General features: G+C 44.5%; 1 protein-coding gene across 1 annotated transcript; it reads right to left on the reverse strand.

Annotated features, from left to right (window-relative positions):
- Positions 1-2,635: 2,635 nt before the first annotated feature.
- Positions 2,636-9,358, reverse strand: SOX8 (SRY-box transcription factor 8). The gene is made up of 3 exons (XM_039493394.1): positions 8,749-9,358; positions 5,772-6,010; positions 2,636-4,691 (listed from the first exon to the last, which is right to left on the reverse strand). Exons 1-3 carry the CDS (start codon positions 9,180-9,182, stop codon positions 3,958-3,960), a joined length of 1,407 nt encoding a protein of 468 aa, XP_039349328.1. The 5' UTR covers positions 9,183-9,358; the 3' UTR covers positions 2,636-3,957.
- Between the last annotated feature and the right edge of the window lie 5,006 nt (positions 9,359-14,364).

Raw genomic sequence — 14,364 nt, forward strand, 5'->3', positions numbered from 1 at the left:
TCAAATTCATCTCTGACACTGAAACAAACAAGATGAATTTGGCCCTGTGTTTTTTTACCTTGTAAGGGGCCAGATTCTCATACCCTGGCTCATTTGAAGTAGAACTGTACTCCACAGTCAGCCGCACTGATTTCAATAGGACTGCTCTTGGGATGAACTGGAGTAAGGGCCTCAGAACCTGGCCCTAAATACCATGTCGAATTAATGGGTGCTTTCCCTGTTTTAGTGTTTCACAGGTGTTCTTTCTTGTAGTTTACATGAGAATCAACGTTGCCTTTGGAGCATAGTGCAATCTGTAGCAGCACAGAAAGTAATTTCTGACGAGTCCTCGATCGCTGTTTCACCAGCCATGGTGCAAAACAGACTTTGTGCTATAACATCCTGTCCATTGTCTTTTACTATGTGCCTGGGTGCCCTACAAGCCATACCCCTGCCCCTCTTGACTTGAGGCAGAAGCTCATATCCCACGATTGGGCAAAAAACATGATTTCTGTCACAGTCAAAGGGATTTGACTCAAACTGTAGAGAGTTTCCAGAGATGTATTTCAATGCCAGAAAGTCACCGCTGTGCTTTCAGATAGTAAAATATACCCATAGGAAGGGAGCAAGTGGAGGCAGAGAAAGTTAAACAGAGCATCTAGTCCTACATAAGGCAGCGTTGCCTGTGGGATAGAGCACTGGACTGGAACTCAGGAGACCTAGGTTCAATTCCCAGCTCTGCCACTGTCCAGCTGGATGACCTTGGGCAAGTCACTTATCCTCTCTGTGCCAGTGTCCCCCATCTGTAACATGGCATTATGATACTGGCCTCCTTTGTGAAGTGCTGTGAGATCTACTGATGAGAAGCACAATAGAAGACACATCGGAGTTAAGTTGTGTAGGGCAGGTGTGTGTTTGTTCAGATTACCAAAGTCACTTTCACCTACACCACAAAGATACCAGTTGAGTTTCCTTGGGCCTATATGTTGGGGCCAATCCTGCACAGAGCAGAGGCCCTTTAGATGTCCTTAAAGTCAGTGAGACTTTAGGATGCTCAGCACTTTGCAGGATTGGGTCCTTGTGACCAAATGTTCCTAGTGCGCCCATTCCTCTGTTCTTGGCCACTTACAAATGGTTGAATCATATCATGACTGCATGTTTTGGGGTGGGGAGGAGAGGATGAATTTAATTGGCTTTCCAAGCTCTCGGCAGAGTCAATTGTATGTTGTGGGACAGATCTTCCCCTGGAGCAAATCTATTAACTCTAGTGGCGCTATGTTGATTCATAGCTATAAGGATCTGGCCATACATAGACACGTTTTAAAGTTCTCTATTTAAAGTGGAGGGCCTGATCCTGGTGGCTTTTGCCATTGACTACAAGAGGAGACGTTTGGGGCCTGCAGTTTGTAATATGAATAGCACAAACGTCGCCACCCTATTATGTGGTTGTTTTTTTTAAAGGTAACTATAGGAGGAAAGTACTGTATCTCTTTGCTGTAGAGTTGAATAATCGGTCTTGCTCAGTGCTAACAATAGCTAGTATTCTGCTTGAAGCTCGTGTTGTAAACAGGAGGGGGCGGGGAGGGGGGGATGTCTCTTCCTAAAGCTGCAGAAGAACTTTGGCTTGCAGTGTAATAAAGTAATTTTGCCAGCAGTTTTGTAAATGAGCACAGAGAAAATGGTGTCCTGTTACAGATGCTTTGGCAAGATAGTTCTTGGCAGATACTGCAACCAGCAAATTCACTTTGGGTCTCTGTTGTTCACAGACTTTATTAATATTCTCTACGTTCATTAATTGTCATCACATTTATTTTCCTGGTTTAAAAGATTTTCCAGGGTTGCCTTGAAACCAAGTCTATAGCCCGTTTCTGTGATTCCCAGACAGAAACTTTTGTGAATTCCACACAGTTTCAAAAACCCTTCTTCCCAGTTAAGCTCCAGTTTGCCTAAACTAGTAGTACCAAATTGAAATGTGTTTGGTTTTTTTTTGATAAAAAAGTCACAAAATGTAACTGTTTTAATGACTGTATTTAAAAAAACCACTACATGGAACATATAATTTTGTTGCTATCGTAATTAAGAGGTATTTACAAGAGCTCACCAGGCAGACAACAAAATCTGTTACTCTTTAAAATTCCTATATACTGTATAGAACAAAATGACCTTGGTTTAAAACCAATCTTGCAAATCTTTACTCGTGTGAGTATTTCCACTGAAACCCTTTGGATGCCTCTGTATGAGAAAGGGTTACTCAACTGAGTAAAGATTTCCAGACTCAGACCCATCTTCTCTAAATGCTGGTAAAGTGGTAGGAGGAGAGGGGGGAATTCCCTGGTCAATGTTATTTCACTTTAATTGCAATTAAATCAGTTTTCTCTAGTGTTGTTTTCCAAGTTTCTTTTTTTTAATATAATGAAAAAAAACACAACACATGGTTGATAAAAAGCAAAATTTTTTAATTTTATCAAATTGATCTGTACAAAAGTTAGCATTGCTTAGTCAGAAGCTAGTGAACAGAACAGATAAGTAACAGCTGAAGTCTTTCAAACTTTATACAGAAAAATAGATTGCATAAAAATGAGTTTTCTGTAACTTCCCTCCCCCCCACATCCCTAAAAGGAAATATGCAAAAAATACTTTTAGAAAAAGAGTAGGAAACATAGAAAAGGTAAAAAGAAGATAACCTCTGAAATGTGTTTAAGATTTACAAAGTTTTTAAAAGGCACAAGTTACCATAAAATAGATGGTTATTATATGCTCAGCATACAATGGAAGAAGTAGAAATATATCAATGAATATTAGTCTAAAACTAAGTACCTAAAAAAATTTAGTGGAGAAGGTTTTAGTTTCACAGCTTGATGGATGACATCTGGTCCCTAGAAGACAAAATTAATGTGGACTAATTTCTCATTAAATTACACCTTTCTATAAACTAGCCTTGGTTCTGAAAGTGTACAAAAATTCAGTGATGCCTTCAAATCCAATATAATATCTTGAAAGCAGCTGGCAAGGAAAATCCCCACGGTCCTGCTCCTTTTTCCAATCATTTAGCCGTTGAATTTCATTAGTAACTTTTGCACCAAGCCCATAACTTTGCTTTTCCACCCCCCACACCCTTCCTTTTATTGTTTTAAATTTGTGTGTCAATTTCACATTCGTGACTGGTTGTGTGTGACATATCGATTATTTCAGCCCCTCTCTCAAACACAATTCTGCAGTGGTTAAAAAATATATACTCATAACACCATTTTATTGGATCGTCTCCACTATTTTTTTTATGCTTCCCTCTGCCCCATCTTTAAATTTTTTTAAATTCTACTTTGTACACAAAAATTACTTCATTAATTAAAAAGACAAAATACAGAACATAAATACATATTAAACAGATTTCCAAAAAAAAACAAAAAACCCAAACACTTTTAAGCTTCCAAAAACCAAAAATGAATGTTAACTACGCCAAACCTTGCTTAGAAGAACTCGACTAAAAAACACACCTCAGACATTTAATTGGTTGGTCCTAGCCGACTCAGATATGTTCCCACAAGATCATTATATGGAATAGCTGAAATTTTTTTTATATATTAATTGGTCCTAGTGAGTTCTTGCCTCCAAGGTTGGTCCGTATCTCACATTGCAATAGACCCTTAAAGTCTTGTACATTTTTCCATTTTTGCACTCAGATGTTCAAAACTAATAAGTTTGCTTCAGTCCTCACAGAGGAGTCAAATAGTTTTGTCCTTCATTTATTCAAAAGGAATTTTCCGTCCGATAGGGTTTGTTTTCATTAAAGAAAAATAGAACTCTGTCTTTTAAAAGTTGGGAGATTTCGAAGCAAGCGGACATCCAGTCACAATGAAGAGTGTTCCCAGTGGCTTAGCAGGCACTTAGGAAATTGCCACAGCACTCCACTTTGTTTTTCCTTCATTCCTTCATTAGTGCATATAGTTTTGGGAAGACCTCTCAGACTCCTTCCGTCCTCTAAGGCCTCGTCAGGGTTGTGTAGACCGGCTGGTCCCAGTTAGCAGTGGGGCTGTGAGCGGGAGGGATGGACAAGCCATTCAGGATGGGTGTGGCGTAGGGGCGCCGCGAGGAATGGAAATACGGATACTGGTAAATGCTGGACGGATACCCGGAGTAAGGGTTGTAGTAATTAGAACTCTGGAGGTCTGTATAGTCGCACTGCGAGCTGGAGAAAGAGGCAGCCGCTGTGGTGGCCGAAGCCGTGGTGGCACAAGCCTGTGCGCTATAGGAACCGTAGTCGGAGTGAGTTGGAGACCCATGGGATTGGTCGCTGTAATGACTTGGACTGAGCTGCTCCGTTTTGATGTGTGGTCTCTGCTGGCTGGTTTCATTTAAAGTAGGGGACACCGAGGATGGGCTTTTGTGAGTCCAAATTTGGGCTGCTCCACTGGTGCCGTTGGCTGAATGGGAATAGGTAGGGCCGTAAGACCCTGCTGAGGAGTTCTGCCCGTGGTCAGCGGGCATGGCGGAGTGGCCATTCAGTGGCAAATACTGGTCAAGCTCACGCACGTCAAAGGTCTCCATATTAATGACCTCGCTGCTCAGTTCAGAGATGTCCACATTGCTGAAGTCTATGTTCTGACGGCCGCTCTCCACTAGGCGGCGCCCCTCATGTTTCAGCTCTTGCTTGCTCCCATGATGAAGATCCGTTTTAGGGGTGGTAGGGGGGGTGGGTGGTCCATGAGTTTGCCCTAAAAAGACAAAAAACACATTTTTAAAATTAAAGGATTTGATGGCTATTTGGGGGGAGGACAGGCAGTTTATCATCTTTTAGCTATTCAGAAATCAAACACTGGATCTTTAAATAAAACACTGTATCAAGAAAACACGTTAAAGAAGGGCGGATGTCACCATAGCTACTGAGCCAGATCCTCAGCTGGTATAAACTGGCTTCATTGGTACTATGTTGATTAACACTAGCTGCAGATTATGTTTGCACTGGACTCAGTAGCCACTGAGCCCAAGTTTAATACTTTTGTGAGGTTACTGCAGAAGTACTCCACGAAATCTTTGGAGAGACAAAGACATCTAAAACTAATTCCTTGACCAGAAAATGCAACTGAGTTTCACGTCAATGGAAATGGTTCAGACTTTCTTTACAAGGCAGTAAATGAAACTCTTATTCTGTATATAAAAACCCATACTAGTGCAAACTTAAAGAGAAGGGAGCGGGGGAGGAAAATCTCACAGACAGGATTCATAATAGAGAGAACAAACACGTCTGAAATTACAGGACATTAGCAATACTTTTGGAATCTGTCAACACTAAAAGTTTGCCAATTCAAAGCTCCACTTCAGAATCCAGAAGGGTTGGAATCGAATTAGTCTTGATCTCTAGGGCTTGTTCTTGAGGCATCTTCAAAAAGTTACCAATAACTAACTCTGATTATATCTGTTAACTCTCCTCCCGCCCTGACCCTGCTGATACATTAGTGATAGTTTGAAAATATAGATTCGTTTATTTTCTAATCAATAGGATTCAGCCCTGTCAATGGATGTTCCTGTATCACACACATCACCAAGGTATCTGGGACCTTCCACTGTGTTCAAGGGAACTGCTTAGAGTATCCCATTGTAAGGTCCCAATCCTGCAAACACATGCAGGCTTCCAAGAGCTATTTGCAGTAGTTAAGTGTGTGTGGAAGCGTTATCAGAGCTAGGCGTGAAGGCAGGAATTTTCCCTTTTGTTTATTCCAGAACCTGACTGTTCTACTGGGATAATAAATCTTTTCAAATTTCAAGAAGACACAGTAAGAATCCAGACTCCTTACCTGTGTGATCACTGTGATGGTGAGAATCTCCGACAGCTCCTAGCCCTGTGTCTGCTTTGTAGATCTGGCTCCCTGCATGATGGCTGAGCTCGGCTCCCGAATCAGAATCACTCTGGCCAGCTTTTACACTTTTCCTCCTCCGGGGCTGGTATTTATAATCCGGATGATCCTTCTTGTGCTGAACCCTGAGCCTCTCAGCTTCTTCCACAAAGGGACGTTTCTCATTTTCACTTAACAAACTGTTTTATATTTTAAGAGGGGAAAAAAATAGTAAATTATATGTTGCTTAAAAAGCAAACTACAAATGCCTATAATCATGTTTTCCAACATTTCTATCTCTAGCTTACAGGCATTGATTCAGGAAACCAATAAATTAAAATCACAAAATAAAGTTTTCACTTGTAACAAGTATAATTTGTTTTACTTGTTGCATGTATTCCAAATATCAGCTAAAGAGCTGTTAAAGCCTCCTCTCTGGATATTGATAACAGGGCAAAACACTGTTTTTTATTTTAAATTTAATTCCATATCCTGCTCCTAAATATTATTGCTATATTTCACATGTAAATCATGCTGCACTAATACGACTTAATCATTTCTGATCATCTCCAGTTCTGTTTGAGTGCTTGTCGCTTGCGAAGAACCAATCAATATAAATGAGCCTATTTCATTTAAAGTTTTTATTTCCTCTGGAGCTCCTATTTGAAAACTTCCTGCCGATACTCAAACCGTAGTTGTTTAATGTCGGAATACTGCTCATCAGAACAAATGCAGGATGTTTCTCTTTGTGTGTAATCGTAAATAACTAATTAAGGAAAAAATCTATGATGGACAAAGAAAAAGCTTCTATAGTCTGACTTGCCAAAGGCAGCATTTGAAAGCATCAAAAAATTTCTCAACTAGATGTTTTACGGTAAACTATTATTACTAGACAAATAAAGTTAAACATAAAATAAATGTTGAGTATATAAATAAATTTGTGTAGAAAGAACAAAAAAGTATGAAAACAGTAGCTGTCTATTAAAAACAATATAAAAGGTATAATTGCATTACATAGTTCATTGTAAAGTTGGTTAAATATACAAACGAGCAAGACAAATATTACAAAAAAGCCACTGTGAAGTTACAGCTAAAAAACCCCCAAACATTTCCTTGTTGTAGAACTACAATCAGAGAATCCACCCACCGTAAAAAGTTGGAGGAGGAAAAGGAGCAAGACAGACCGAAATCTCAGAAGTATTTAATTATGATGCGGGGCGCCAAGAAGAATCCTGCACCCAGTTTCTTTTAACAGTCCTTTCATTGCTCTGGACTGCAGTGAATTCTACCATAAGGCAGCCACACGAAGCACCCAGTTCATTCATTAGCAATCAGCTCTGCTGAAGAGAGACTCAAGAGTCTGGAAGTTTGAGAGCGAACTACAACGCAACCATCACAGACACGTCCTTTCATGGGGAACAATCTACCCCAGCTTTGGCCATTCCTGCCGAATCAGAATGAATTTGGTTTGTCTGTTCATGTCACTAGTCTCATCCAAAGCCAGGAATGCTCGGAAGGTCCAATCCTGCTCCCATAGGAGGCTGTGGCAAAACTCTCACTGACTTTGATAGGAGCAAAGTGGCAAAACTCTCGCTTATTTAAACAGGGGCAGGACTGGACCAATGCTTCACTGAAGCAAAAATCTGACTGGCGTCTTAGAGTTAGGCCTTTTCTTAGTATTTCGTAAGAGGGCCCAGAACCTGAATGATAGATTCATCATTTGTCCTTTGCTATGCGTGGAGCCCAATCGCAATCAGTTCATTTTTAATTGTCCGAAGTCTCACAAGAATGTTTTGGTCAGGGGAAGAAATTTACAATAAAAGACAATTCAGTGCCCTCTTTTTCCCCAGCTTGAGAGATCTGTGTCCCGCAGCTAGGTCCAGCCTGAAAAATTCCAACAGCATCTAACCTTCTGGACTCATCTAAAGCCCTACAACTAGCAGGACTCCTGGTGCTTTTCACTAGGATATTTCCCCCACTATTACTGAAGAAAGCTCTAGGTCCGGTTGTTCAGGAACAAGGTAGCTGCAGGGAACTTTGGCCCCTTGAGTTCTTGGGACAGTCCCTCTATCCTGTCTTTGTACCAATACAGACAATTCTCCCCTGCTGCACAAAACGGGACTAAAACAAACCCCTTACTCTAAAGTGCAACCGTTGTAACCCAGACCCCCTGAGCACTCCGGGAAGCAGTGAGCTCCTTTATTAACATATCACAGGTCCTTAGGTAGGGACTCTCCATTCTGCGTCTCATGTCCCATTCTCTGGCTTTCTTCAATGATTACTCTGTCCAAGCATCTCCAAAGAAAGGAAGCGGTAGAAGCCCCGTCTTTTGAGACTTTTCAAACTAGTTTGGCCTTGGCCACCAGCAACTGTAGGGGGACAACTGTGCCCTGAAGTAGAGATGAACCCCTGGGACCTCTGCATCTTCAGAGTCTATAATTCTACAGTAAAACGGTCTAACTTTCACTCACTAGATTCTTGTGTCTGGTCACAACCCCCACCCCCCTCTCAGTATGGTGCTGGGAAAAACTACTCCAGACACGAAGTGTTGAGGAGGGTGTGTGCATGGTGCATGTGTGTGAGCACAGTCTGTGTGTGTGTGTGGACACGGTGTGGGTGCATCACGCATGTAGCGTGCACACAGTGTGATGCCTTCTGTGTGTGGTGCACACATGGTACACATGTGGTGCATGCCTCCTTGTTGGATGCATGTGTATGTGGGTTGTTCGTGATGTGTAGGTGCCTGGTGCCTGCACAAGCCGTGCCTGGGCCATATGTGGGTAGGTTGTGTGTGGCACGTGTGTGCACGATGCATGTTGTCTGCAGCGTGTGGTGCCGATGTGCACGTGTGTGTGCGCGCGTGCAAGCCGTGCCCGGGCCGGGTGTGTGAGGCAGGCTCTCTCCCGGCGTGCAGCCCCCAGCCCGGCCCCCCACTCACCGCCAGAGCTTGCCCAGGGTCTTGCTGAGCTCGGCGTTGTGCAGATGCGGGTACTGGTCGGCCAGCTTCCTGCGGGCGGCCTGCGCCCACACCATGAAGGCGTTCATGGGCCGCTTGACGTGGGGCTTGGCCTTGAGCGATCCATTGCCCCGCACGGGCATGGGCACCAGACTCCAGTCGTAGCCCTTCAGCACCTGCGACACGGCGTCCCGGATGCAGGCGGGGAAGCGCTCGTCCACCTCGGCCGGCTCCCCCTTGGGGCCGGCGGGCGGGCGCGGGGCGGGGGCCGGCGGGGCGCAGCCCAGCCCCTCCGAGCCGGCGGGGGACAGGGGCGAGTCGGAGTCCGAGTCCACGTGGGACATGGAGCTGGCGGTGCCCGCCGGGCTGCAGGGCGGCTCCAGGGCTTTGTCGTGCTCCTCGGTCATGGTGAGCATGGGGGTGGGGGATGCGCTGGGGGCACCCGGGGCACGGGACCGCGGGAGCAGGGTCCCCGTCCCGGCGCAGGGCGCCTCCCCGGGATGCAGCAGCGCCGGCCAGATGCGCCCCAGATGTGCCGCAGCTGCGCGCCTCTGCCTGCGCCTCCCTCTCGCTCCACCGCGGCCGGCCGGGCGCGCTCCGCTCCAATGCGAACCCCCGGCCCCTGGCCACAAGTTTCTTTAAGCAGAGGGCGAGCGGCCCCGCCCACCGCCCCCGGCCCGATTGGTGGGACGGCGCCGTTCTCATCTGCATCCCTGCCCCCGCCCCCTCCGCTCTTAAAGAGACAGCGTCCCCCTTTCCCCCCCCCCCCGTTATTATGGTTTGCCTCGCGCCCCACGTGAGAGCTCGTGGCTGTGGGCTCCCGCGCGTGTCCTGCTTGGCTCTTAGGAAGGCAATGAGCCCCCCCCCTGTAAAGCGAGGGGCGGGTTGGCTGTTGTGTGGCTCCTTTTTGGTTTCCCGCTGCAGGAGGAGTACAGTCACCTGCGGAGGTTTTGAAGAATGTATTGATTTGCTGGGGGGGGGGGGGGAAGGGGCTGGTTTGATTCATTTTAGTTCTTTGCATCCCCTGAGCGGTAGTTTCAGTTGCAAAGGCTCGAAATGCTGCAGGCTGGCTTAGCACCCGGCGCCTCCAGAAAGCGGGGTCCCCCTCTGCTCCGCGGGGGCCGGAATTGACTTTAATTCTATTCCTGGGGGACTCTTCAGTGGCGCTCCTGCTGGTGCCCTTGACACGGGCGGGCAGGGAGCCCAGCTCCAGGCATGCCCAGGCTAAGGAGGGCATCCCTTTTATCCTCATCGACACAAGTGAAAAGAGAGCAAACGATGGTTTGTTCCCTCCTGTTGCGAGAGTCCCTGGTTTTAGCCACTGATCTGTGCTCGTTGCGGTGTAGTGTGTGTGTGTGTGTGTGTGTGTGTGTGTGTGTGTGTGTGTGTGTGTGTGTGTGTGTGTGTGTGTGTTACACGGGGGCGGGTTACCTGTCGATTTCAGAGTGAGAGTATGTTTTACTGAGAATTGTAGACCCTTCCTAAATCAAACTCATCACATCTGCCCGCCTCACCCCCAACCACCAAAAAGAGCTGGATATAAGATATGTAGGAAGAGGTGAAGTATCTATTCTGCTGTGCTGGAATTGGAAGATAAAGTAGCCATAAGAAACGCTGTTAGGAGTAAGCTGAAAATGCAGGTTTTGAAGAATATTACCCTTGGGTTACCAATGATCACATCCGCAGAAACGACGTTTGCATAAGAAAGCTGCAATGCAGCGTGTAGACTGCAGGAAAAATGTGTCGAGGGACGTTTGGAAGGTTAAATGTGTGTCAGAGGGGCCATTTGCAACGCTGGCATCCTAGCCGAGTTGGCAGGAGGATGAAGGGTTAAATTATACCTGGATTGCGGCTTAAATTCAGTTAATTACACTCACAGGACTCCAGGAGAAACTCAGCGAAGAGTCAGAACTTGATTAGCACGGAGTGCGAAACGGATCAGCAGAGAGAGTGGTTCTGGCGTGTCTCTGGGTGCAAAATGGACAGGGTCAGTTTTTCTCTAGAAACCGGACCTTGGCAGCTTCAGGCCCTTTTCTTCAAAAAAGATCGCCCGGTTGCAAAAGCTTCCCTGGTGAAAATGTATCGATCCGTCCAGCTGCTGATTGCAGGGGAGAAATCAAGCCAAACGCGAATGAATTGATCTTTTAAAGGTTGAAAGGTGCGACGGTCTGATGTGTGTTTACACAGGGGGCGACTCCTGTTTACAAAGAGAGAGAGGTGTGTGTGTGTGTGTGTGTGTGTGTGTGTTGGGGAGGGTGGCTAATTACTTTTTTTTTTCAAAGTTTGAATGTAAAGTGCATGCCAGCGCTGCAGGAAAAGCTGGGCTCATTCCTATGTACCACACAAATCGCCTTCTTTCTAATCGTTATTTTTAAAGTACGGATGCCTACGGTGACGCTTCAAGCGGCTGGTTCCGGAACCAGTGCATTTCGCATCTGTGCAACAGAAAAACTAGGCGGGTCGTTTATTTAAACACGACAGTAAATATTAACACAAGTCCCAACGCCGAATTTAGAAACAAAAAGCCACCGCTAATTGCAACCCCGGCTCTGTGTATAGACAAACCCCTGGAGCTGCTAATTAATGTCCTCGAATAAGTGCTCCGTTTGGAGGGCTGCTCTCTAGAAACAAACATCGTTTTGTTGCTAAATCTGTATCTTTTGGCGCTTCTCTGTCCTATTGCCTTCTTTAATCTTTCCTCCTTCCTGGTTGTAGTGCGCCTGTAGCCCTCAGTATTATACCTGCCCTGGGAAAGTGAGATTCACTCATCTCCAACAGATCAACAGAAAGGAAACATGACCGTGCACAAACCTTTGAATGTAAGATATTTTCCTGTTCGTGAACCTACAGTGATAGCGGGAGCGGGGCGTGGGGCGATTAGCTGTTGAAACACTGTCCTCATGCACGATTCCTTACAATAAACGGCAGATCTTGATTTCCAGACGTTGGGGATTTCAGGGAATTCACACTCTGGTGTGTTTTCCAAAACTTTGCCCAGGTCCTTTGGGAACTTGCAGAAGAACGGACGCTGTATTTGTGCCACCTCCAGGAATATGAACAGTCCAGTCAAAGGCCCTGCTGCTCGCCCCAGCTTGGTTCATTCCAGCTCGAAATAATAATAATAATATTTCTCTTCAGGACAAACTCATTCTGCTAATATAGAATCCAACTGCCATTCTTGGTTAGCTATAAGGGAGAGTTTTTACCAAAGGGTTAGATCTGCTTGGATTTCTCTTCCTATTCTGTTGTGGTTGCTTGCTTGCTTTTTTCAAGTAAAAAAGCAAAATAATCAGTGGATTTGAAAACAGTCGTTTCACTTTAAAGGAATCTGTTTATTTCAAACGTTTCCTGAATTTGAAATTATTTTTTGAAACATTGAGGTTCTCTCTGTTCTCCTTCCATTGTTGGTCTTTGATCCGCCCATAAATTGAAAATGTTCCTTAAATCGTTATCCTCTTTATTGAGTTTTGTGTGAAAAACTAATCTTGAGAGCAGAGAAGAAAGAAAGAAAGAAACTCTGCTAAATTATAAGTGTTCAGATAATATTAAAGTAAAAATTATGTACAGGGTATTAAACTGCTAGTACCATTAAAGAATCGCACCCTGAGATTGTATCTGGTAAAATATTCGTATCTGGTCCCTTTTTAAGTAACAGGGAAAGTGTAAAATTACATTGTGTTGTTATGGTTAAGGATTTTTGACCATGTTTCTCTCTGCGTGTATACACAATGTATAATGTATATATGTGAGATCTCTGTGTTTGTGTGTGTGTATGTACATCCACAAACATATAACATGCATACACACGCTATGCGGACATTATAAATGAGCTGGATAACATACACAAATCCCTGCAAAATCTAGTCCATGCCATGACCCATAGGTCATGCGTTAGACGTTTCTGGGGCGTGTTTAAAGTTAACTTCGAGTTATCCCAGGAAGGCTGCTACGCCTATTTCTGTTTCTTGTGCTATATCTTGTGGGGCTAAATTCACGCTTCACAGGTAGCCACATTTCTATATACGTAGCACGTCCATGTCCCCAGTTCTGCTCTGCAATCCCTGCGTCTGGTTCTGAAATGACTTGAGGGCTGGTACCAGATTGTCACGGGTTCCTATTTATTCTTGTATTGACACTAACTATTCCACTGCAGGCAAGAACATTGCTAGACTTTCGCCTAATCCTGGTATGTTGTCAGAGACACGGCAAATAGTTTGACACTGACATCGTCTAATCACGCTGGAAACCATGGGACAACAACTCCCTCTCTCCCTCCCCGTCCCCATCCGACAACCACACACGCACCCGTTGGTGTCTGTTCCCAGTGGGGCAGCACTGACAAGGAAAGGGCTCGAATTAATTCCCTGGGGTGGACGAGCGAGAGGGACACCTAGAAAGGTGAGGGAGCCAGGAACCTGTCGCTTCCCCTGGGCTGGTTTCTCATCAGATCAGTTTCACTTGGCGGTCGGCGTGCTGGACTGTTGGATTCCTTCAGTCATTTCACCAGAATTCTTTGTAGCGATCAGAAGGAGAAATTGTGCAAATTGCGGTAGTTTTATTTTAAGGGGGTGGAGGAAAGGCAAGGCAGGATTCGTTGCTCTTACTTGCTATTTTATCGTGTTAGATCAACTGTTCCATCAAGAGTGCCAGTTACAAACAAACAAACCTCTGGTTTTGTCCACATGGTTTCTCATTTTGTTTGTTTAAAATGCGTTTGGGGTTTTGGGGGGACTTGGGGAGAAGTTGTCTGTTTCTTTGGCCGTTTTCCCCTGTCTTTCCAAGAAAGTCCTTTTTTCGCAGAATAAAGTTGAAGCATTTGATTCTAATTATGGTTGGGCACATCCAACCTTATAATTATAAATCACAAAGAGATCAAATGAAAAATTACATTTATAGCTGCTGCTTTCTTCCAGAAAGTAGGCTACAGAGCCACTGAGATTTACAAGGGAAATTACAAAATGTGTGAATGTTTCCAATATGACAAGGTTAAAAAACCCCAAACAGTGACATGTTTTGCTAGTGCTCTTGTTTATTAACTGTGATGTACAGACATTTTGAAATTAAAAATATAAACTGCAGTAAAATTAATTGGAACCATGTATGTGTCTGTACAAACACACACACATACACACACACACACACACACACTCTGTAGGGAACTGCATAGACATTGATCAAAATCCAAATCTAACCATGATTATCACTCCAAATGTTGGTATACGCTGATCCATTTGACTTTTAGTTTTATTTCTTTCTAAAATTGACCCATTTGCTTATTTGTGTCATTTCCCAAGCAGGCTGCAGTTCTTAGCTTGCACAAAATTACCCTGTGGGCTGTAAAAAAATATGAACTGTCAAATGTTTAAAAAAATAAAACTAAAAGTCAGCTCGAAGAGGTTTAGCCCTGCTTTTAGAAGAACAAAATCCCTGTCTTACAGAAACAATCCATGCTACAGACGTTAGAACAGCAGTCTGGGAATTCACAGAAATCCTCTTTTAGGGCTTGATCCAAAGGCCATTGAAGTGAGTGGAAATATTCTCTTTGATTTCCACAGGCTTTGGATCTGTCCTTTCGCAGTGCTATCTTGTACTCAGCTG

This window comes from Mauremys reevesii, linkage group 10 (assembly GCF_016161935.1).
Source record: "Mauremys reevesii isolate NIE-2019 linkage group 10, ASM1616193v1, whole genome shotgun sequence".
NCBI lineage: Eukaryota > Metazoa > Chordata > Testudines > Geoemydidae > Mauremys > Mauremys reevesii.

What these genes read in the sequence shown, in the direction of transcription:
- SOX8 (XM_039493394.1), bottom strand. Translation starts at nt 9,182, where the DNA reads ATGCTCACCATGACCGAGGAGCACGACAAAGCCCTGGAGCCGCCCTGC. An exon ending in ACCCTGGGCAAGCTCTGGCG is followed by an intron (nt 6,011 to 8,748) that starts GTGAGTGGGGGG and finishes AATATAAAACAG; the next exon opens with TTTGTTAAGTGAAAATGAGA. An exon ending in CCATCACAGTGATCACACAG is followed by an intron (nt 4,692 to 5,771) that starts GTAAGGAGTCTG and finishes TTGTCTTTTTAG; the next exon opens with GGCAAACTCATGGACCACCC.